The sequence below is a fragment of the Ixodes scapularis genome, unplaced genomic scaffold (genome assembly GCF_016920785.2).
Source record: "Ixodes scapularis isolate PalLabHiFi unplaced genomic scaffold, ASM1692078v2 PGA_scaffold6__148_contigs__length_123643588, whole genome shotgun sequence".
Lineage (NCBI taxonomy): Eukaryota > Metazoa > Arthropoda > Arachnida > Ixodida > Ixodidae > Ixodes > Ixodes scapularis.
In genome coordinates this window covers 116,078,730-116,101,802 of record NW_024609881.1, presented here as the reverse complement: position 1 = coordinate 116,101,802, position 23,073 = coordinate 116,078,730, and the positions used below count along the sequence as shown (strand labels likewise).

The 23,073-nt window shown below is 44.4% G+C and overlaps 1 protein-coding gene across 1 annotated transcript; it reads left to right on the top strand.

Moving 5' to 3' along the window:
* Positions 1-407: 407 nt before the first annotated feature.
* LOC115311092 (cytochrome P450 3A41-like) lies at positions 408-13,973 on the top strand. Its single transcript, XM_042294488.1, has 6 exons — positions 408-478; positions 5,267-5,375; positions 8,376-8,464; positions 9,053-9,193; positions 11,304-11,469; positions 13,635-13,973. The coding sequence occupies exons 1-6, from the start codon at positions 429-431 to the stop codon at positions 13,710-13,712; spliced, it is 633 nt and encodes a 210-aa protein (XP_042150422.1). The 5' UTR covers positions 408-428; the 3' UTR covers positions 13,713-13,973.
* The last annotated feature ends 9,100 nt before the right edge of the window (positions 13,974-23,073 follow it).

Sequence of the window (23,073 nt, the reverse complement as noted above, 5' to 3'; positions counted from 1 at the left end):
GGAATATTGAACATCTCGTCATTCTGTCTGTGCCATTTTCTTTGGTTTTGGCTAGCTTCAGCCAGACCACTTATGTTCAGAGCTTTTTTTTTTTTTTTTTTTCTAAACTTGTATGATAAAAATGATTAAAGCAAGGCTTGAAAATTAAACATAAAGTACACATTTCATTTCCAGTTACTGTAGTTCAGGTCTTATCATTACATGAAAACAATAAAATGATAAAGAAATAAAAATATCGTCCTTGACGACTTGACACTACTAATACACCGCAATACCGAGATTCCAGCCAGTTCTAGCGGCCTATATATTATTGTATAATGCTACGTTGACTCGTTGAGCATTGCATTTTACATCTCAGGGTCGTCTCACACGTACACTGATTCAGTTTGCATTTTGTTGCAGCTCACACGCCACGCAGGGTGCCCAGGATGACACCGTTCGCAACAGTCGCCAACGCCGAACTGTTTATGATTTCAGGGTGAGGTCCAGCGTAAAATATCATACCCAACGTGCTAATAAGTGACGCGTTACCAAGATACGCCCTGTAAAGAACGTTTAATGTAAGAGTATATTTTCTTTAGCTAGACTTACAGCTTAAGGAGCGCAGGATGTGGCCGATCCCGAGCTTTTTAGTATCGTCCCACAGCCAATCAAAGTGTAGCAGTATCCGATAAGAACCCCAATAAATGAATCGCGGAGCAAGGAGCATGAACGCGATAAGCCAAACCCTCCGTCTCTTAAGCTGTAAGCAAATATGATTTATCATTTTTGTTTTGGTTTTACTGCGATAGGTGATGTGGGGCCTCTTTCTCCCCTAGAAATAATGCTGTCCGTCGACATCGTCAAGCGAATCTGTAAAGTCACGTGAAGGTCACAGTGACAAGCGACATGACGCTGTTTTGTGGTTACAGACGAGTGTCTCATCCTTCCAGCGTAGGCGACGGTACCTCCGCGTTATAAGGGGCATACAGGACACATCCGGGGTCACACTAATGTACATAAGACAAAAGACAGTCCGCAAACAGTAGGGAGTTTTAGGGAGCCGTCTTTGACACATCGGGTAAGGTACGATGGGCCCTCAGGTACGAGCTGCGCATGCGCTATCGCAGAACACTCGCACATGCGCGGTTCGTGTCCGAGGGCCCGTTGTATGCCGTATCGAATGTGCAGAAAACGGTTCCCTAACACTTCCTACTGTCACGAGGCGTGGTTGTTTCCTCGTAGGGCGATACTGTCACGTTGGCCATACCGAAAAAAAAAAACGTGTCGTTATGCATATACATGTACAATTCAAATATTCTTCTAAGATGCCTGAGGCGTGTTAGCAGATAATTTGGTCATTTTGTGTGCACTCCTTTTGTATTATGTAAAAACAGTCCGAATTTAGGTTCCCAATGAGATGTCGCCGCTATCACTTTGACTGTACTGTGGATTTACATCACATGGCTTTTTGTCTTTTCTTTGATCACCTTCATTGTCAGTCAAGCATTGTAGTTTGAGGGCAGCCAGCAAGGTTACCGTTGGGGCTGTTTCACACACTCGCGACTGCTTTTGCGACTTTGTGCATTCTCTCACGGAGAGAGATCAGACCGGCACCATCTGTCGGGCAGCACTGGACCACTTGCAGTTTTTCTATTTATTGCAATTCGCATATAACGATACCAGATATACCGACGCAGAGGACCATGCGTTTTCTTGCGTGGGATATTCATTCTAGATATGTACAACGATAATCGGTTATAACCATAGGCGTAGACTTCGGGGGGCATCGGGTAAAATCCTCTAGCCCCATCTGGTAAAATCCCCTAGCCCCCCCCCCCCCCCCCCCCCCCTTCCCGGGCCCGGGCCATGATCCTTACCGAGACGCTGTTTACGTGCCATGTAACGAGGTTCTAGTAGTGGCATGTAAACAAAATAACGCCCACGTTGCCTTTATTGACAAAATACATGGGAAATGGAATCCCAGCGTGCTTTCCTTAGCTTCAATCTCCAGTTCTGACGAAAAGTTAACGTGCAGCCAGTCTTGTACACGTTACTAAAAAAAAGTAATCGATTACAATTACTATTACTCTTGGCTAAAAAGTATTCGATTAGATTACTTGATTACTCGACGGCAACGTAATTGGACATTACTTAAAGAACTAATTGTTACTTTTCCGATTACTTTATTGTGTGAAGACACATCTTTAGCGCTCATAACAATGAACTACTTCCAACCTATATTTCACATTGGCACAAGTATTGAAGAAGAAAAACTGGCTCCCTCTTCGTGGTCGTTGCACCTTCACAATGCGGACACAAGATATAATTCGTTTGAAGACGTTTAATGATTTGGGCGTTCGCCAGTGTGTGTGTGTGGGGGGGGGGGGGGGGGGGGGGGGGAGAGCGGAGGGGGCTCTAGATCTTGGTAAGCTTGAGCGAGGGTTGTCGCTCAAAGTTTGCGTCGCTCATTTTATTATTCACATGTGGATGAGCTTGCATGTTATAGAAAAGAGCAGCTGCTCCAGGATTTGAAACGGATCATGTGTAGTATCCGTTAACGGAAGAGATCGCCCCGACCACTTCTCAACTCGAAACATATCTTGTCACAAAGACCACGTAGGAGAAATGGGGAAATATTTCAACTGCCTTTGTTCTATTTTGCACCCGCTTTAGGAATTCTTCGGTTCTGGTTCTCCTACGGGCTGCGAGTAGGTACCCTAAGCAGGATTTTTTTTATTTTTTTTTTATTTCTGTGTGTGTGTGCGTGAGGGGGCTAGTTTGAACGAAGGACTCACAAAGCTACATTCTGCTTCCTCAAACTTCGTCCTGAATGGCCTTTGTCACGCACTGTGGCTTCCCTGGGGCTTCCCACTCCCAGTCCCCAGCTCGAAAAAAAAAAATAAAAAAACGGACATTCCACGGAAACTGTACATAGAAAGAGATTGACCTCGTTTCCTACAGCTCCGCAAAAATCTTTCTTTTTTCCGTTCAAAAAAGAAAGCAAATTTTATTTTTGTCATTTCATAAAAAAAAGGCGTGTGCCCGGGAAAGGGGGGGGGGGGGGGGGGGGGGGTGTCCCGTGGACAAATTGTAACGGTTACAAGTAATTTTATTACTTCAAAAAGTAATCAGATTAGTCTTGTGATTACTGCCTAATAAAAGTAATCAACTTATTACAAAATTACTCCAAAAAGTAATCAATTACAAGTAATTTGATTACTTGTAATTACAAGTCTGCGTGCAGCACCCCCCCTCCCCCCCCCCCCCCCCCCCGGGAAAATGGAAAGTCTACGCCGCTGGTTATAACGATTGTATTTTCAGGTTTTCTCGTTATCGTTATAGATGGTTCGTCCTGTATATCCTTTTTCTTTTTTTGGGAAAAGGGGGGGGGGGGGGGGGGAGGACTACTAAATATTTCTTGGATCGGAAAAAGATAAATCTTTCGACAACATTATAAACGAGCTTCTCATAGATAGTACGTAAATTTATTGATATACAACACTCCTTCACTCTTGTGAGGTGCAGGGTCACGTCAAAATAAAGCCAGCGTGCCCGTGTGTTCTCTGGAGAACCTGTATTCCAGAGAGTTTCCGACTGCTCGATGGAGGCCACGTGGTTTGTGGACCGCGTTATCACTAGGAGCTCTGAGGAGGTGCGGAAAGCGTCTATCGTCTGCCAACGTCTCCGCCTGCTTTCCTCCTCGCCACTCGAAAACGCCGCGCATGCGCACTTCCGACCAAATGTGCGCCGGGGGCATCCGCCATTCAAAATCAAACGCTCCCCACGGTTCGCGATTAACCCTCTCTTCAATCTAGGGACGCACATAGACAAACATATTAAATGGAATACTGTAAAGACCGGTTATAACGAAGTCGGTAATAGCGAAATAGCGGCTACAGCGCAACGATCACGATTACCCATTTCCTTTTCCACTACGTTATAACTGAAAGCGGTTATAACGAAATAGCGGATATAGCGAAGTGATTTCCGAATCCCGTTACCTTCGCTACAACCGGTGCAGATATTTAAAGTACAAGATCTCGTCCCTCGATGCGAACAAAAAACGATATATAATTCACTGCGAAAGTCCACACTTCAATCTGAAATAATAATCTAAGGACACTGTGCAGAATATCTACAGCTGAGAATATAACCGATCCACGAAAGGACGAAATATGGGTTACCTAAGTGAAGGAACTGATCCGCAAAACTACATGCATAAAGAACTAGGAACGTCGCGTATTAGAGACCAGATGCACTATATTTTTATAAATTATTTTTCAACAAAGAAACATTAAGTGGAGAATGCCAAATCAAAAACGTTAAAGGACAACTAAAAAGAAAAACATTTTATTAACAGTCTAGTTGGGACACGCGTGTTAAAAAAAAAATACGCCAAAAAACAGATATTTTGAACAATATTGACGTCGCGAGATTTGCTTGAAATTCTGCGCGCAAATTCTATTACGTCACGGAATAGTCATTCACTCTCTCCACCTCAACGTGATGGCGAAGCCGATCACCTCTCCTTCACGATCTCTAAATGCCGAGGGAGAAAACATGTGGGAAGGAGGTGACTACCGACTAAACCGCGTCCTCGCACCGTCATTATTGCTCTAAAAAGACTGTTTTTTATTCGCGTAAAATTTATGTTTAACAAGCGTTTCTCAACAAAAGTGTTAAAGATATTTTTTTCTTTTAACTGACTTTTCAAGTCCGAATAAAAAATTAATTGAACCATTTAGTTATATGAAATCTGTAAAGGCGACGAGTTATCATGCACCCAAGTTTTTTAATGCATTACCCGAAGATGCATTACTCAAAATAAAATCTCCCAAAATAAAACATAAAAAAAACTGTCGAACACGTGAAACAGAGTAAAAAACACTCTTAGGGAATTGGTTCGCTTCGATAACTTGAATCGTAGTTAACGACGTGACGTGAGTAATGCTAAAATACAACATAACTTATACATGGCGGCTTTTTAATGATCTAGTGGAATAGAGTGCAACTATATATTTCTCGAGATAGGAACTCCAGTAATTTTACAATGGCACGCTCTAGTGCAAGTTTCAAAAATTTCTAATAAAATATGGGGAGGAACCTGCCACCTCCCACACACAAGCCAGCATTGGCTTATCTGGGATTTACAGTTTAAGTGTATGTTAAGAACAACAGAAAGATTGTTTTATGTTGTATTATATCGTCGTAAGAGATCACGAGAGCTCGTTTCTAAGCAAAGTCAAGCGCGTGAACGGGGCTTTAAACTCAGTTTCTATTCCAGGCTTGAGACAGTCAGTTCGGCACTGTCTTTTACCGCTCACCTTTTGGCCAAGCATCAAGACGTCCAAGACAAACTGAGGGCGGAAGTGAAATCGCTCCTCGAGAAAGACGTAAGCCCCTGGAATTGCTTTGCAGATACTACCAAGTTCTCTACGTTCGAAACAGCAACCTGAAGTAAAAAAACAAAAAAAACACTGCTTTTCAATTTGTACCGGAACGAGCAAATGTGCACGCCAATGTGCATGCACGGAGTTGGCGAAAATGCACGTGCAGAGTTGTATACGTGTCATTGTCGTGTGTAGTCAGCACCCTTTATGTAGCAAGGCCGTGGGACTGAATTTTCTTAGTTCGGATAGGACATAAGGGTTGCAGTTCGGCTGAGATTCGTGTCCTCGCTGATTGGACAAGATTCCCAATGACGAAGCAGTCGTGTCCAAGCGCTGATGGGAATCAAGTACTGCATCCGAATACTTTCATAAATATTATTTTAATTATACAAATACAATTACATTTTTTGAAAACTATTTAGATACGAGATACAGACGAAACAGGTGTATTTTATCAACAGCAATATTTTTATAAATATTTTTTTCTCCATTTTTCACATCTTACGTTTATATGTAAACCGAGATAAAAAAGAAATAGCGGGCCCAAAATAAACAGTGGAGTTCATATATACGCGAAGAATCAAGTACCCCCAAAACAAAACCGCAGATAATTGTTTCCAAAAATTAGATTGGCCGGTATCTCGGAGGGAAAAACACTAATTTAGTGTGTGCTTAATTTGAAAGGCTCATTGTATGAAAAAAATACACGTCGCGGGATTATTAAGAAAACAAAAGCACTCAACCAAAACGTTAATAATTACACCCATCCCGCGTATTCCTTGTTGTACTCTTTCCTATTCAAAGTCCAATATGTTCAAAGTGCACGCATCTCGTGCTCTTTGCATATGTCTCGCTCAAAGAAGAGCGCCCGATGTCGGATTTGATTGCGAAAAAAAGAGCCGAAACTTCTGTTTGGGCATTATTTGAAATCACGCATTTCAAATACTAAATTTTCAGCATTTAGGTGCGAGTGACAAATACGTTCTTCAATATATATATATATATATATATATATATATATATATATATATATATATATATACATTTATATTTTTATTAATTCCACATTCGAAAAAACTCGACTTATGTTAAACACGTACTTCCTATACGTGTATTTCAAATACAGTTCCATCCCTGCGGTCCGTGGCATAGGGGAATCATTAGGACGCAATTCTGTTTTCGATCTCGCTCGGTAGGACTCGTACCACGTGCGAGTTAAGACTGGTTCACGCAGGTTCGTTATTTTGTGTCGAGGGCGTAGCGTTTTATTATAACCCGATTAGCACACTACCACACCGGCCCTAGATTTCCGCTAGCTCCGGAACACACCCAACCTATATCATCTTGTCTTTTTACGCATCATTTTTCCATCGTAGGCTTGAAATAATTATCACAATGTCATAGGCGATCACTCGTCATATACAGCATGTAAACTAACCCGTTTACAACACTTAAGACAACACACAAAAATCGGGTTCTCAACGTATGCCATTGCAAGTTACTACAAAGGAGCAAGCGGGTAATGGAAGTTTACAGTGCAAAAAATAAAAGAATGAACTTGCCCGGTTCAAAAGAAGGAAACAAATACTGTTGTGGGCAATTTACGCTGCCACTTGTTCTGCTTGTTCTGGCCAATCTATGCACGCGTAGTGAAAAATGCTTCCGACAGATGGCGTACGCTTGGTGGAGGGAGCGCCGGACGATTCCGGTTCTATGCGGATCGTCTGCTAACATAACCCAAATCGGCCGGAGAAGCTGATCTCTATGTCTAATTGCTGGATCGCTTTTGACCAGCTTCGCCTATGGATGGGAATGCGGCCACGGTCGGCCATCTTTTTGGCAGAGTTATATTATCTCTAGCCATCATAGTAATTTACCGGACAGCGCAATGGCGGCGGACTGCCATAAAATAGCCGTGGATCATGTACACTGTACCGTGGGTGATATTTCGTACTTGATTGAAGTTGTTCGACGAAGCAAATTCCTGAAACCCGGCGTGAACGCTAGCCTCATCTTTGAGGACCCGGCGAAAGTTCTATGAAAGCGCAGCACCGGGGGAAAGCAGCGCAGCTTGCATCGAAAGCAGACTCCGTACCGACGTCTGCTTTCGATGCGACTTTCGATGCGACTTTCGATTCGTACTGTGCTGCTTTTCGCCGGTGCTGCGCTTTCGTGAAACTTTCACCGGGTCCTCAAAGATCGGGCTACCGTTCACGCCGGGTTTCAAAAACGTGTTTCGTCAAACAATTTCAGTCAAGCACGAAATATCACCCACGCTATTTTGATGGCAGCCTGCCACCACAACTGCCACAACGCTGTCTGCCATGGATGGATGATAGTGGCTGCAGCAGCTGTACCTTGGCTAGAGGTAATATCACTCTACCAAAAAGATGGCCGCCAGTGCCCGCATTCGCGGAGCGGGCAAACGCGATCAGTGGCTGGCGCTCCCTTGGCGCGGCGTACGCCATCTTTCGGCAGTTCATCTCACTGCGCGTGCATCGTCTGTGAAGTGGCGGTGTAGATTGTCCAGAACAGATTTCTCTTCTTTTTTTTTTCTGTTTTGAACTAGGTAGTTTTATTTATTTATATTTTCACAGTAGACTTCCACCACCTGCTTGCACCACTTTACTAAATTGCAGCGCGACAGAACCCGATTTTCGCGGGCCGTCTAAGATGCCTTACAAGCGTTAGTTTCCATGCCGTAAAGTGTTCCCATTCGACCTTGCAGACAATGCAAACTCTTCAGTTTAGTGATGCACATGTCCGAACTTTTCCGGGGCTTCCCGATAGATGGTGCCACTGTGTTAAGCGGATACAAGAGGACGCAATGCACTTAACTGAAAAGAACACAAATGTTTGAATCAACCGTTATGTAAGTTTCTGCGGGGATGTGTAGCTTGAGGGTTGTCAGAAGCCATGATTCGATCTCTTGGGTATCCTAGGTGTCATTGAATGTGCCTCGTAACCCTAAGAAGCCATTGGTTTCTTTAATCATCCTTTCAGGGAAATTTCAGCTACGACAACATCTTCAGCCTGCAGTACTTGAAGCAAGTCATTGCGGAATCGTCAAGATTCTATCCCGCACAGCCAGGGTACTGTCCCCTAATTGAAGTTAAGCCTTCTTTTACCAGCGTTTAAAATGATACAATTCAAAAATATTTCAGCAGAAAAAATAATGGTAGCATAAATAAAAAGGGTTCCTCAAATATAACAGAGCCCAGATAAGCAACTACTGTGGACATTAAAAAGAATAATAATAATAATAAAAAGTTAAACAAACGTTTGGTACCTTGGAACCAACCTTTAGTTTCGGAATAATATGGAAGTCTTGTGGAGGTATTTGGTAGCTATGTCTTACTTATATATCTGCAACCGACTGAGATTTTTCTCTTTAGGGAACATACGTCATACTTCGTTTCACCTTATTTCTGGACACAGCCGAGGCTATGAGATAAGGGGACCAACCAGACAGTGTCAAAAGCGCAAATCACTGTGCCTTCTATATACATCATTAGTTCAGCAATGGCATAACTCTTACAAAGGCTTAACGAACACAATGTGAGTTCGCTTTTGACGCTGTCGGATCGGTACCACCAGCACGTAGCGCCGGCTGCTTCCAGACTTAGGGGTGCCGGAATTATGACTGCATACTGAATGTTTCGAATACCTCTGGCATGCAGAAACGTCACAAGAAGATGCGTGAAGGACTTCGAATTCAACGGCTTTCGCATTCCAAAGGACACGCACGTTTTAGTTCCCGTTCGCCTGATGCACCACGATCCAAGATACTGGGTGGAGCCCGAGAAATTCAACCCTGACAGGTAAAATGTCAACGAGCATTCATTTGGGCTGCTGTGTTGGAATACGCCTGTTTCTCTGGGCTACGGGGATGCTGTAGCGTCTGCGAGGCAAGACCGGGTAATGCTGGCGTGAAGCGGCGTCTATGTCGCATTTGGCACGATTCATGGACGCAAACTCGCTTCTGTCAGTGTCGCTCGGCGTCTGTCCACACGCCAGAGCGTTTCAAAGGGCGCTACGCGACGCACAACGGAAACGTGACCTAAAAATAATTTATTTCTCGCCAGGGGCGCTGCTCACTACGTTGAAGTTACAGGTCTATAGACGTATGGGCTGTTTGACACCTGCTGTTAGAATCAATCACTCACAGCTTACGAGCCGCGCGACACGAAATGTGCACACGAAGAAAACGTTCCGATGATGTGGAAACAAAGTTTACAAAGTCACCGAAACAGAAAGATTGACAGAGTTTGGATATAAACTCCAGGTAGGACGTCTCGTACATGGTGAAGCCTGCTAAACATCGCACAACGTCACTATCTCTCTTGGCTTTTTTTTTTTTCTTTTTCTATGAACACCGAGGCGCAGTCTATCCAATCGGAGGTAACCTGGAAGCACATTCCACCACGCGGAGCATCATTTACAAGAGAACACGGATCACTGTCCAAATAAATCATCAGGATCCTCCCCAATCGAATACCCATCTATACTCTGTTTCACTCCAAGTCCGAGCGCATACAGAGCAACAAATCGATGTTGGTGACAATCATGTAGCACCCAAAGGGCACAGTCGCGGTGCTCGTCATCTTCATGGGTTTGCTATCGCCGGCTAAGCCAATCACGCATAGAAAAAGAAAAAAAAACAACAAAAAACATCCCGAGGTACACTTGAGGATTTTTAGGAGTTGTGAATGCGAAAGCATGCAAGCCGCTCGCTCCCTCCCTTTGTCGTCTGCTGCGTATTTTTCGTCGCCGGTCAGCGCGCGTGTCTCCCTGAGCACGCTGACCTTTGGACGCTCCGTGTTAACGGCGCGCTAATGTACACGCAGCGCCATGGGGTGAGCGGTCGTGGAAACTGACGAGCGGAGCGGCCAATGAGAGCCCCGTCGACGCGCGTCAGGCAATGGAACCGAAGGCGAAATCCATCAGCTTTACTTCGCTCCTCTGGGATCGGGGAAACGAGGTGCCGTTTTCGCGCTTCAAACTGATGACGTCGGCTCGCTCCATGGGACCAGTGAATACTTTCGCTATTAAAAGCGCGAGATCAAGGGCATTTACTTTGCGCGATTGGTTTCGCCCCTCCTAGCAGACACGAAGGCGACGAGCGGCGCGACTTTGCCCTTTTGGCGTTGCTCGATCGGCTACATCAGATGACCGCGTCGGTTGCTCTCGGGACCCGAAGTGAAACGGAGTGCAACTGCGGGATTGGGGTTTTTCGTGTCAGGATTGTGCTACGAAACCCTACGGACCCTGTTATACAAAATGCGCAACACGTGCTTCAGCGGTCAGTCTGTACAAAATAACGCATAATTGAGAAAAAAATAGCGAGTAATACGTAGCGCAAGTCCGTCTGCTTCTTGAGCAAGGGTGGCACCGACGTCTACTCGCTGTTCGAACGCGAACGCTGAACGCCGGACGTCGGCCTTCGCGTTCGGACATGAAGTCGAGACAAAGGAAGTCAGCTTTGTTCCTACCATAGCCTCCTCTATATACTCACAAAGCCTGGTAGTTCGACGATGGAGCCATAGAGTGGCCAGTCGCAGATTTGGAGCTCGAGGATCTGGTGGCACAGAATATAAACAGTCATTTCTCGGAGAACCTGGACGTACGCGCACAGAGTTTTGCAGCGGCGAGGACCCGAAACACACTTTCAAGTCCTCGCGTCTCACCGCACCGGCAAGACGCTGCGTTTCGGCGTCTCGCCGCAGCGGGGCGCCAGTCACGTGGCTGTCCACTGATCCGTTGTCTGTCGCTCCACCTTTTCTATTTCGGCGGCCGCTTCTCGTGGCGATCTGACAGGCTTTGTCAGTATAGAGGAGGCTATGCTCCTACCCGCTAATCATTCCAGCCAGAGCTCGGTGCCCTAACGTCAACCCCACGTGTTCTCGTCTCCTTTCCCTCTTTCATGATCAGATTCAGTCCCGAAAACAAGTCGACGACCGAGCCAATGGCGTACATCCCTTTCGGCATCGGAACTCGCAACTGCCCCGCATCCCGGCTCGCGGAATTTGAGCTCTCGCTTGTCATTGCCAAGACTGTGGCCAAGTTCAAGCTGCATCTCTGCGACGAACCAGAAAAGGCGAGTCGGTTTTAATAAGAGGAGTTATCTGAAAACAAGGTGCTATACTTTTTAACGGACCCACCTAAAATCAGTGACAGCAAACAGAAGAAAAAAAAATAACGCAGAGTGTGGTTCATTTTGTTTATGCACCTTGCTTCATGATTGCTTCTTCGGCGTTCGTATCGGTTAATGACGGAACCTGATTGGTTGCGGATGGGTAACAAGATGCTCGGGACTGACCACGTCCTGCGTTTTCCAGTCCATGACTACAGTCACTAAAAGTCTTCTGTCCGTGTGTGCGTCTGTGGCATTTCCCCCCGAAATATAGCGGGTAGACCGACGTCACGTGAACCGACACAGGTCGCATTTATTTATTGAAAGCAACTTATCGCTAAGAAACCCTAGCGGCACACTTACCTGGCTCCTGCTTGGGCCAATTTGGCGGAAGCTTGGGCCAGGCTTGAGCCAAGTTGGCACTAGCTCACGCCAGTCTGGCCCAAACCTGGGCCGAGGAAGTGTGCTAATTGGGTAATAGTATCAGCTTTGTTGTTGACAAACTATCTTTACTTATATAAATGCCACTCACTCCTTAATGTAATTTTTTTCTCGTTTCGGTTGATCCATTTAACGTCGTGTTCTTAAACTCTGTGATTTTAATCACCACATCTCTAACGTCTCATTCTCGCGGTGTTTCAGCTTTCTGCGATGCTTGAACTTTATTTGGGCCGGCCAAAAGACCGGGTTTAGGTTACTTGATCGGACCCTGGACTTTCACAAACACCGTGCGGGGCACTCGGAAAAGAGTACTCACCAGTCGGCCAATATACAGCTTTGCTAGTAAGAAGGGCGTGCGGTATGTCTCCCCATAATGTTCATGAGTTTAAGTAAATGGCAGCTTGGAGGGTCACAGTCAGGGTATTTATGCTCGCCGAGCTTCTATTTTAACATGACTAGAGCCCAACTATCCAGAATACAATTTTTGGCTCGAAATTCGTTTTCTTTCCGCCCGAAAACAGCCGTTTGAGAATTGCCCGGTTTCAGTCTGGCTCACTCACTTTTCAATGGTCAAGGGGCGTTCAAACAGCGGCGTATTAACTTGCTTTTGAATGGGGGGGGGGGGGGGGCAAGCGCCCCCCTGCCCCCCCCCCTTCCCGGTTTGTACACCCATGCGTTCAGACTATGTGTACAAACTATAGTCAAAGTCGCGGGTAATCTAGGGTACACATTCGGTATTAAAAATAGAAAAGAATACGAACTTCATGTTGGTGGTCCCCAAGAAGCTGCAAATACATTGATCGAAAACAAAATGTTTCACAGATCACAGGAAGTACATGTACACGCCATTCTCAACATGGTGACGTACCGCGGGCTGGACGACGCCATGGCGGCGCACGAGGATTAATATTGCCGCGGACGTGGGGCCCCTACTTCGGAGCTCTAGTTCATATGGTATAGGCCAATCGTTCATCAGGCACAGAACATCGGACGGGAGGGATTTAAGAGCGAAACAAGCGCTCGACAAACGGTACACGCAATTTCGACCTTGTCGACCGTTGCTTCACAAGCTGGAGAAGAAGAGAAAAAAAAAAAAAAAAAAACGCCGTCGGGTTTGGTCATGTGACTTCCGGCCATGAGTTTCTGTGCTTGTGTTCCAATTTAGAGAAGTTGAGTGTTTTTTTTTTGTTTTTTTTTTTGCTTTATGAAAATATATGTGGCTCTGCAGCAAACTATTGATTGGGTAATCTCCCGACACCATTTTAAATTATCTGGCAAGAAATGACAAAAAAGAAACGTTTTTGGGGGGTGTCGTGTCCCTTTAAAAAAAACTCGAGGCCCCCCTGGTTCGCTCAGTTGGTAGAGCGCTCCACTTGTAATGGAGAGGTCCCGGGTTCGATACCCGGACCAGGCGGATTTTTTCGGTCGCTCACCAGTCACCTAGCTGTGTTTGGAGATTTGTGTTTGTCCACTTTAAACGACTTATTTTTCGGGGGCTCATTATTTCGTGATTTAGATAAAGCTGAAGTCTTAGAATAATTCGCGGGTTCTAATTTTTGCGACGTGGTGGGATCTCAATATAGAACCCAATGCTTTACATTTTACCCAAATTATTCGCAGGACGTATTGTTCGCGAATTGTCGGAGATGCAGCTCTTAAGTTTATTGTATTTATTGCCTTTTTTTCAGAGGACTCTAAACTACGTTTCACCGGTGATTATCGCTTACTGCGAGGAGGGAGTTTGGGTCAGGTTGGAAAGAATATGAAGCCATCGGCGTCGGGATTTAGCTGAAGGGAAGAATTCGCAACTCCCAAAAAGAGCCAAGCAAATAGCCGTCGAATGTGCGGGTGTCTGGACTCGGCTGCTCGATGAAGACGTCAACTTCAGTATACCGATCTTTTTGTGTCTCTTCAGCAATCCAACGAAGTTCAGCTGTATCTTCTATATGTTCACTGTTAGAGAACCCGGGCACGTAATTCTTATACCGATCATGATGTCATACACAGTAATCAAAATCATTATTCAGATAGGCAATGGGAAATCCCGAAATAAATTGTCATGACCGTACCCGCACAGCAATCGTCGAAGCATGCGCCGCGACGCTCGCATGGATTGTGCTTCTCAAGTGTTACTTGTAAAATGAACAAGGTTACATAAAACATTGTCCCCAAGGTATTTGCGGGAATTCTAAAAGAACCAGCTTTGACACGATTCCCTTATGTTTTGCGAGGCAAATTATGGGTACCACTTGGGCATCTAACCAGGGCTCCCCTTGTGGTGCCCACAGGGCCTAGTTGGGAAGCCCACAGGGCCTAGTTGGGAAGCCCACAGCAGACCCAAATGAAACCTCATCAGGTTTGGGGTTAATTAATCATTCCCTTACTGTGTTGGGTACTGCGGGGCGTTCCAAATTGAGCATGCATCACTTCCCGCATGCCTGATGGAAAAAAGTATTTCTAATATGATTCATTTTTACAAATAAAAAAAAAAAAAAAAAAACGTCCTGAGCAAGCCTCGAAAATTAGGCGTTCAAGAAAATAAAAGGCAACAAAAAGTTTGTGCAAATTTCTATATGAAATCCTGTTAGACTGGTAATCTGAATGCAAAGGCAGCTTGAGCCGGCTACGGACATCAAGTGCTGGAACAAAGGACGACATTCCGACTAGCGTGTTTAGAATTCATGCACCCTTAAATTTAACTCTGCCCAGAAAAATTCATCCCGCGTAAAACGGCCTTTTTTCCCATATGGTGCACGAGCTGACTGTCCGCCGCGGTCAGATTTGCTTCCTCGGGAATGTTTCTTGTGGCTGAGGCTTCAACTTCCCTGATGCCTGCAATCCACTGGTCCAGGGGCCCTTACAAAGATATGTATGGACACTCCTAAGACGTTCTATAGAGCAGCGTCTATAGGCAGAACATAAGGCACCTATAAAGAGTCCACGACTGCTGTTTCCTTCGTGAAGTCGTCCTATGGCTGCCCTATAGAATATTGGCCAACGGACGTTCTAGGAACGTCCTACTCTATTGACGATGTATGGTCATCCTATACCGTCCCTATAGTAAAACACCATATAGAGTCCATGCAGACTCTGTAAGTGGTCTACCTAGGGTCTTTACGGTGTCTATAATGTGCCTAAAGAGAAAGCATACAAGGTCCACAGGGAGTTTTTACGGGGTCCACAGGGAAGCCATACAGGGTTCACACGGGGTCCTTACAAGAAAAGTCATACGAGGTCTACAGGGAGTCCCTACAAGGTCCGTAGAAAGGCCACTCTGTCTGCAGGAGGTATAACCACGGAGTCGACACCGATTAACGTTACTAGAGCAAGTCAGTTGGGAAACTGTCAAAGAGCCTGCTCTGAAAAAGCGGCGTCGATCCGTATTCGAGAACCAAATAGACGATGGATGGATGAATGAATGAATCCGGCTGAGTCCTTTGGATCGGGCGGTAGCTTACGCCAATTAGCCATTCTGTTTTACCATTTAAGCTTAGAATATTTAAGTGCGAAAACTATATTCACTCCGCACTGCAAATAAAGTGAGGCTATAAAACCCCCTTGCCATCAGTTAATAAGAAAATACCTAGTTCTCTCTCTCTTTCTGCCACCATTCACTTAATCTTTGTTTGGTAATCTCTATTGTCTTGAAATCCACTCTTCCTTCGCTGCCTCTAAAACCCAATGACTTTACTAAATCTATGTTGTCTTCGGTAAGCATGGGGTGAAGCCCTTTGCAGTAGAGTATCAAGTGCTCCGCCGTCTCGTACTCCTCTCCACAAGCAGTGCACACTGTATTTATTTCCTGGTACTTCGCTTTGTATTTTCTGGTTCGCAGAACACCCGTCCTCGCCTCAAACAAAAATGAGCTTCCCCTAGAATTGTCATATGCTTTCTTTGGCAATAACTGTTTTGTTTAATCTATAGCTTTCTAGAGCCGTCTTTGTCTGCATTCCCTCTAGCCACCGATCTCTTTCTGTGGCCTTAACTTTCTTAACTGAGACCTGCTCTTCCGTAACTCCACTATAGCCTAAAAACTTTTTTCTTAATTTCCTAGTGCGCTGTCGTCACTTTGTGTCTATACTCCTCGTGTATAAATAGCTGAAAATCTTTAGTGCCCATGGCTTCCCATTCATTTGCCTCAACCGATCCTCAAATTCTATCTAGCTCACCGCTTTCCTGCTCTCAAATGACGCCCATCCCATGTCTCCTTGTACTCCCTGGTTTGGCTTTCTGCAATGTGCCCCGAAAGCCAGCCTACCTACTCCACGCTGTTTTATTTCTAGTCTTGCATGCACTTCGAATTTCATGCATAGTCCTGCGTTTCCAAAAGTCAAGCCAGGCACCATGACCCCTTTCTAAATCTCTCTCACCCCCTCATACCTTTTGTAATTCCAAAGTGCTATATTTTATATAACCGCTGCATTTCTGTTGCCCTTACCTATTATATACTTTTCATGCTCACTGAGGTATTCTGCACCATCACATATCCATACTCCTAGATACTTGTATTTACTAGCTCTCTCAACTGCAATATTCTGTATCTTCAGCCTCTCAACTTCATCATCGTTAAAAATCATGACTGCTGATTTTTCACTACTGAATTCTAAACCTAATTCCTCTCCTTTCCTACCACAGATGCTTATTAATTCCTGCAACTCTGTCCTGTTGTTAGCCATTAGTACGATATCATCCGCATACATTAATCCCGGTAAGGATTGCTGAATTTTTTGGCCTAGCTTACTGTACGAAATGTCGAATCCAAGCCCACTCTTCTCTAGTCTATCGATCCAATCCTCTCAGATACAACATAAACAGCAAAGGCGATAACGGGCACCCCTGCCTAAGGCCTCGTCTTATCTCTATTTTCCCTGTCGCCTTTCCTTCCCATATGTTATAATCATCTTATTATCTTTGTAAATGTTCCTTAATACTGCTGTTAGTCCTTCATCTGGGTTTAAGCACTCCACTATGTCCCACAGGTTCCTTTGGTTCAGATTGTCATAGGCACCCTTGATATCCAGAAATGCCAGCCAGAGCTGTCTGTCTTCTTTTTGCGCTATTTCTATACACTTATTCTTATTCATTATTAGCGCCAGCTCTCGGCGGCCACGGGTACTATCAGGGGCACGGCGCCATCTTTCAGGCTTCTCCAGCGTTCCCGACGCACATGGCAGTAGAGCAATACGAGCCCCTCTCCCCGCGTAGCGTTCCTGCATGTTCTTGTGTTGTTTCTTTTCTTTTTTTGTGTGTGTGTTTTATTAGCATATTGATGGTGTCAGGCGCTCGAGAATAAGTTACGAATATTAAACGCAAGTGCTGGAATGAAGCGAAATGAGCTTCATTTCAGCACCAGAGCAGGCCGACTGGCGCACTTGTTTTAGAATCATGCATTAACTTTCCCGATCAGCTGGTTATGCCTTTTCACACAAGGACGATTTGCATGGTATATTTAGCAGGACTGTCAACCCCTGTGTGACAGTTTGTTTTTATTTGGCATTCGCGGATGTGTGTCGAAAGAATGCGAGCAGTTCTTCACCCAGTGCGCCTTGACCCAGCGTGTGCAGACCCGCATTGTAGGGTTCTACAATGGGGGTATTGAACGTTTAATCTTGGTTCCCCGTTGTCTTAACCTTAGGAATATTGCAAATATAATTCCTTAAAACAGAATCATGGAATTAAATTTATTAAATAAATTTGTATTCAGCTCCTTGGAGAGATCAACAAATGGTTGCTGAAAACATCACTATAGGGAGTGCGTGTGATACAGCATAAATTTACGACAGTAGTATTTTTAATTGCAGGCAAAAACAAACTACGCTGAAGATCTACACTAGCATACTCGCACAAGTGTATGCGAGGCACAAAAGCGTAAAAGGAACTGACCGGCGTGTAACCGCGGTGCAAGTACGCAAAATATAACGGTTAAAATAAAATAAAAACTATTCTACGGAAAGCTGAAATATTTTTCGTTTATAATCATAATAATAATAATATTAACAGATAAATTCAGTACTTGCGCCTATATACTGTTCGCCCCCCTTAAGAGAAAATGCATAAATACATGTCAGCGACATTTTAATGTGCTCGGCTCCTGATAGCGCGGTCACATAGCTCAGCGCGCTTTAAAATTTCATGCTTACTCGCAATAGAATATGACCAGTGTTCATAAAAGTGCATTCTTACAGTACTGGCTACAAAAAAAGAGCTCCTCCTGCAGCGAGAACTTGATCTGTTGGGAAGCGAGCAAGCGCGACTGTTAAACTCGCCAAAATGTCTAGCTTAGCAGTCAAGAAGAGCCCGCTTTTATGCTTTCGACTAAACATCTCGAAAATGTTTCTCGAAATGTGAGGGTCACGTGAAAATAATGATGCAGCGTAAAGTAAGCGAGCGTTCACTTTTGCTTTTTAAAACCGTTGCCTTTATCATTCATGTGCAAAACCAAGTTGGTACGTCGCCTAGCTCTTCTGCACTTTGCATCAGCATTCAATCGGGTGTGCAAAACCTACTTGAGTGAGGAAAAAAAAACACGCAAAACAGTGTGTTTGAGTGATGTTGACTGGACCTCGCTGTTGCTCTGCGCAAGCGAAGCTACGATGCTAGCCAACATCAAGCTCGCAAAAAAATCACATAAAATAATAGATGCTCGCTGATGTTACATACAAATATCATGAGCCCTTCATGCCATTGTGGAAAATGCCATATATTAAGAAAAAGTTTAGGAGCCCTGTAAAAGCACGCAACACTCAGGCTCGGGTGCTCTTTTTCGGAGCATGAAATGTACAGGAAAGCGCTCAAACGTTGGCTATAATACATTTAACTTGAAAAGAAAAAAACAATACGATCCGAATCTTTACATCGGTTGTTTCTAATTTTATTTCCTCATGGAATACGTAGCGATAGAAAGCACCCGTGCGTTCGCTGCGCGACGCTTTCACGAGCCGCAAATGGCAACAGCGCTTTGCCAGTCGCCTCAAAGATGGCGTCGAAGGAAGGTTGGCGCCACGTCCGACAGATGGCGGGCGAATCTGAATAAGTAAAATAGTTTGTTGTTGGGCGAGTTGGTGAACATTTGGATACATGATTTTGCGCAAAAAAGACGGACACAAGAGAGAGAAAAAAACACGAGCGCAACTTACAACTGAAGAGACTCCTTTCGAAATTCCCGTGCCAATTATTAGAAGGTCGGAATCCCTGCTCAATGGCGGAACAACACACATCGTGACACGTGCAAGTCATTCCATAAGATAGCAAACGTCAGAGCGCAGTCAATGCTAGGAGTCGACAAGCCAGTCAAACAGCGTCAAAAGTGCAACGTCACTGCGCTCATCGCCTTTTTCTGGGGGTCGGTTTTTTTCTTCTGCTTCAACCAAACGCATAAAGTGTGCCGTGACGTTGCGGCTTTAGTCCGACATTGTGCAGGGATTCCACAGCTGCTAACAGAGAGCAGTATTTCTAAAGGGGTCTATTGAGGAGGCACCATGACAGAACAGCACACGACATAACAGCACGCGACAAAACAGCACGGTCAAAACAGCACACGTCAAAACAGCACAGCGTCAGAACAGCACGGCGACAAAACAGCACGCGTCAAAATAGCATGCGACAAAACAGCACAGCGTCAAAACGGCACAGCGACAGAAGAGCTCGTGCCAAAACAGCACGACGTCGAAACAGCACAGCGACAAAACAGCACAGCGTCAAAAAATGACATTGACAATATAGCTAGGGTTCAGCGTTTTCGGTTTGTATTATTTGAAATTCCGCGCACTTTTTTCGGTTTTTATTCCAAACATAAGTTTTCGGTTTATTGCGGTGAATATTTCTAGACGCATAAACTTCTCAGTTGTATTAGCTATGTCTATTGGCGAAAACCAGTATACTAACGAAAATGCAATAATTAAAAGCGTTTGTGTAAAATGTATATTGAGTTCCAGGTACTGGTCTTCTTATTTGTTGCCGTCTTTGGCAGCCGACGCGACCTGTTCTGTAAGACGCACTGGGGCCTTATCGTGATGTGACATTATCGTCGTGTGCTCGTATTAGTACACAGGACGAGCATGAGCTTCAGTATCCCTTCGATCGGAGAGGCAAATATCAAAATTCAGAAATTAGCAAGCATTGTACTCGTTGCGTTTTCCCCGATTTTCACGACTCCGAGAGGTAATAAATTCCCGCCGACGGCAGAAAACACAATAAAACACTCGTATTTATGCCCTCCTCTAGTAGACGGAAGCTAGGGGTGTTAAAACAATGCGCGGCATTTACGGACACTCTTCATTTCCGTTGTTTGATTTCAGGATTAAATTCTCTTCTTTTAGCAAAGAATTCGGCACACATCCCTATCAGGTGAAAAACCCAGATTTCGTCCTGAAGACCCCTGCGCCCCCGGGGCTTTTGTTGAAAGTTGAACCGATCTCGCAGACAAGCTGAAAACTGCGAAAGGAAGTGGTCATATGATCAGTAATGAGTAGGGTTCAGTGTTTTCGGAGTTTAGTTTTCGTCAAGTTCGGAGGGTGTTTTTCTGAGTTTATTTTTTGCCGAAAATTCGGAGTTTATCAGAGTTTTTTTTTTTTTTTTTTTGATTCCGAATTCTTCAAAATTCGGAGCTCAATTTTGCAGTGTTTCTTATTAAAAGTAAAGAAATAATATCTAAATGTAAACGTTTGCTGGACAAAAAAAAAACGCGATTGTATCAATTAATTGTTTTTTTTCAGTAGGATTTGGCGTTGGTGCCATAACGACTGACAAAACTAATTTGTCCTAGATCAAAAGTGGCACACGAGTGTTATTTCGATAAATGTTGATAATTAATAACCTACTGGAGGTAGTCGCTGGGAAGTCTGTATTCATTCAATGCTATTCCATCAACCTACCACACGGCCGCAAGAGGTAGGGTGGAAAAGGATTAGATAGAGAAGTTCCAACTGTCCTCTTCCCCACTCTATGTTATTTTTATGGTCCATAGCTTTCACGGTTACAAAAACACGGCCTCTCCTTCCTCTCAGGCACAAATAGTATGACCCAAACCGGAAACATAAACAGTGATTTTGTCTCGACACAATAGTACAATGACCTGTTGTCCTGAACGAAATTTGAAAGATATGTGTGGTGGCATTTTCCCAGGACCGTTTACTCTACGCGCTGATTAAATCAATAATTGTAATATATATCTGTGTGTGTGTGTGTGGAAGTGGGGGGGGGGGGGGGGGGGGGGGCAAGGGGAAGGGGATTGGCACATCGAAAATCAGAATGTATCAGATAAATCTGAATAGACGAAACTTTTACCGTTTTTTTTTTTTTCGAATTTATCCGAAAACACGAAACCCTAGTTATGAGTCACATTCCCCCCCCCCCTCCCCCCCCCCCCCCCAACACACACACACCACTCCAAACGCCCTAAAAATACTGAACTTTTTCAGTTAAGACCGAATTTGGAAACATGAATTCGGCGTACTTTTACCGGTTATATTCGTTTTAACCCGAAAACCCTGAACCCTAAATATTGCGTTTGAAGTTAAAAAAATGCACGTCTCAAATAAGGCACTGTAAAGGAATTGAGGTTATAGGCCAATTCGTCGAAAGCAAACTTGTCGACGGCCAATTTTTCGAATCTGTTCTTTTGGAAACAAGTTCGGAGTGGGGAGTATACTCGATGCGCGCATGACAGTTCCCTGGGCAGTATCGAAGCCCCCGCTGGTGCGTATTCTGTCTATTTTGTAGCGTGAGCTAGACTGGCCGAGGTTGAGCAGTTTCGCGTGGCTCGCATGATGAGCCGCGCTCTATGCTGCGCATGCGTGAGGAGCAGTGACGTCACACTGCGCACAGCTGGCGCGCCGGAGCCGCCTCCGCGACCGCCTCGCCGGTCTGCGCATTCCAGAGGAGTGAGATCATAGCCGTGGCAAACGCACTGGCGCCACCGCGTGCCCAGCTGTGCGCCTCTGTTGCGCAGTAGCCAAGTCTGACGCTGCACCAGAGCCGCTTGATGGCGCCTCTCCTTTTGTTCGCATAAGCTCATGCTATGTATATCCTGGCATAGCCGAGCTAAGCCACCGCAATTTTTTCGAGCAGTTTTCCTCATTTTGACGCTCAAGTTTGCTGGTGATATCGTCTACAATAAATATTTCAATCGCACGGCAACGTGCTGTCGTTAGTTAAAAAAAAAAAAAAAAAAAAAAAACAGAAATCGTGTGCGGCGACGGCCATGCTGCAGTGCAGGGATGGGCAGTATTTCAAATACAAGTATTTGAAATACGTATTTCAAATACTTTGTGTATTTTGCATTCGTATTTAATTACAAATTGGGTAATGTATTTGACGTGTGTATTTAAATACTAAAACGTGGGTATTTCAAATAGAATTGTAATTAAATACAATTTTGTCGGCGAAAATACATCCCTCAAATTTATTTTCACTGTCCAGAGCAGGAAGAAAACTACGTTTTGATCCGAATGCAGTGTCTCTCAATCAAGCACAAGCGTTTAGTGACTTTATGATTACGGTGCTAGTCCAGGGCAAGAATAGTGGCAAAATCGACGTTCACAGGCAGACTGGTTAAATAAATGCCTGTGACAACTTGTGATGCTTTCCAGCCTGATTTCCATCCATATTTTTGCCTGGAACATTCTAAATGCGCGGGTCGTCCAGATTTTCCTAACTGGTGCGAGTTGCAACAATAAAAAATTATCTAGCTAGTGCTGCGCATCTTGGTCGTTTCGGTTCTTTGTTGGTCCATACCAAAATGTAATCGACAAAAAAAAAAAAAAAACTGCTTGAAGCTCTGTACTTTTTTCACCTATTACGTCCAAGCTGATTACATTTTTTGTGATTATATTTCTATTACGTTACTAGAGCCTCGCACACCAACTCCCGAGTGTGCGATGCAAAATTAAAATGAGATACCCAAAAACCCGTTGCAGGCGCCCTGAAGTCGCTGACGCAAATTTTGAGGAATGTATTTGGAAAAGTATTTGGAAGAGACCAAATACATTTGGTTGTATTTGTATCTTGTACTTAAATGCTTTTTTGAATATGTAATTAGATTTGTAGTTAAATACATTTTGACGAAGTATTTTGTATTTGTATTTCGATACATATTTGCATGTATTTTGGCCATCACTGCTGCAGTGT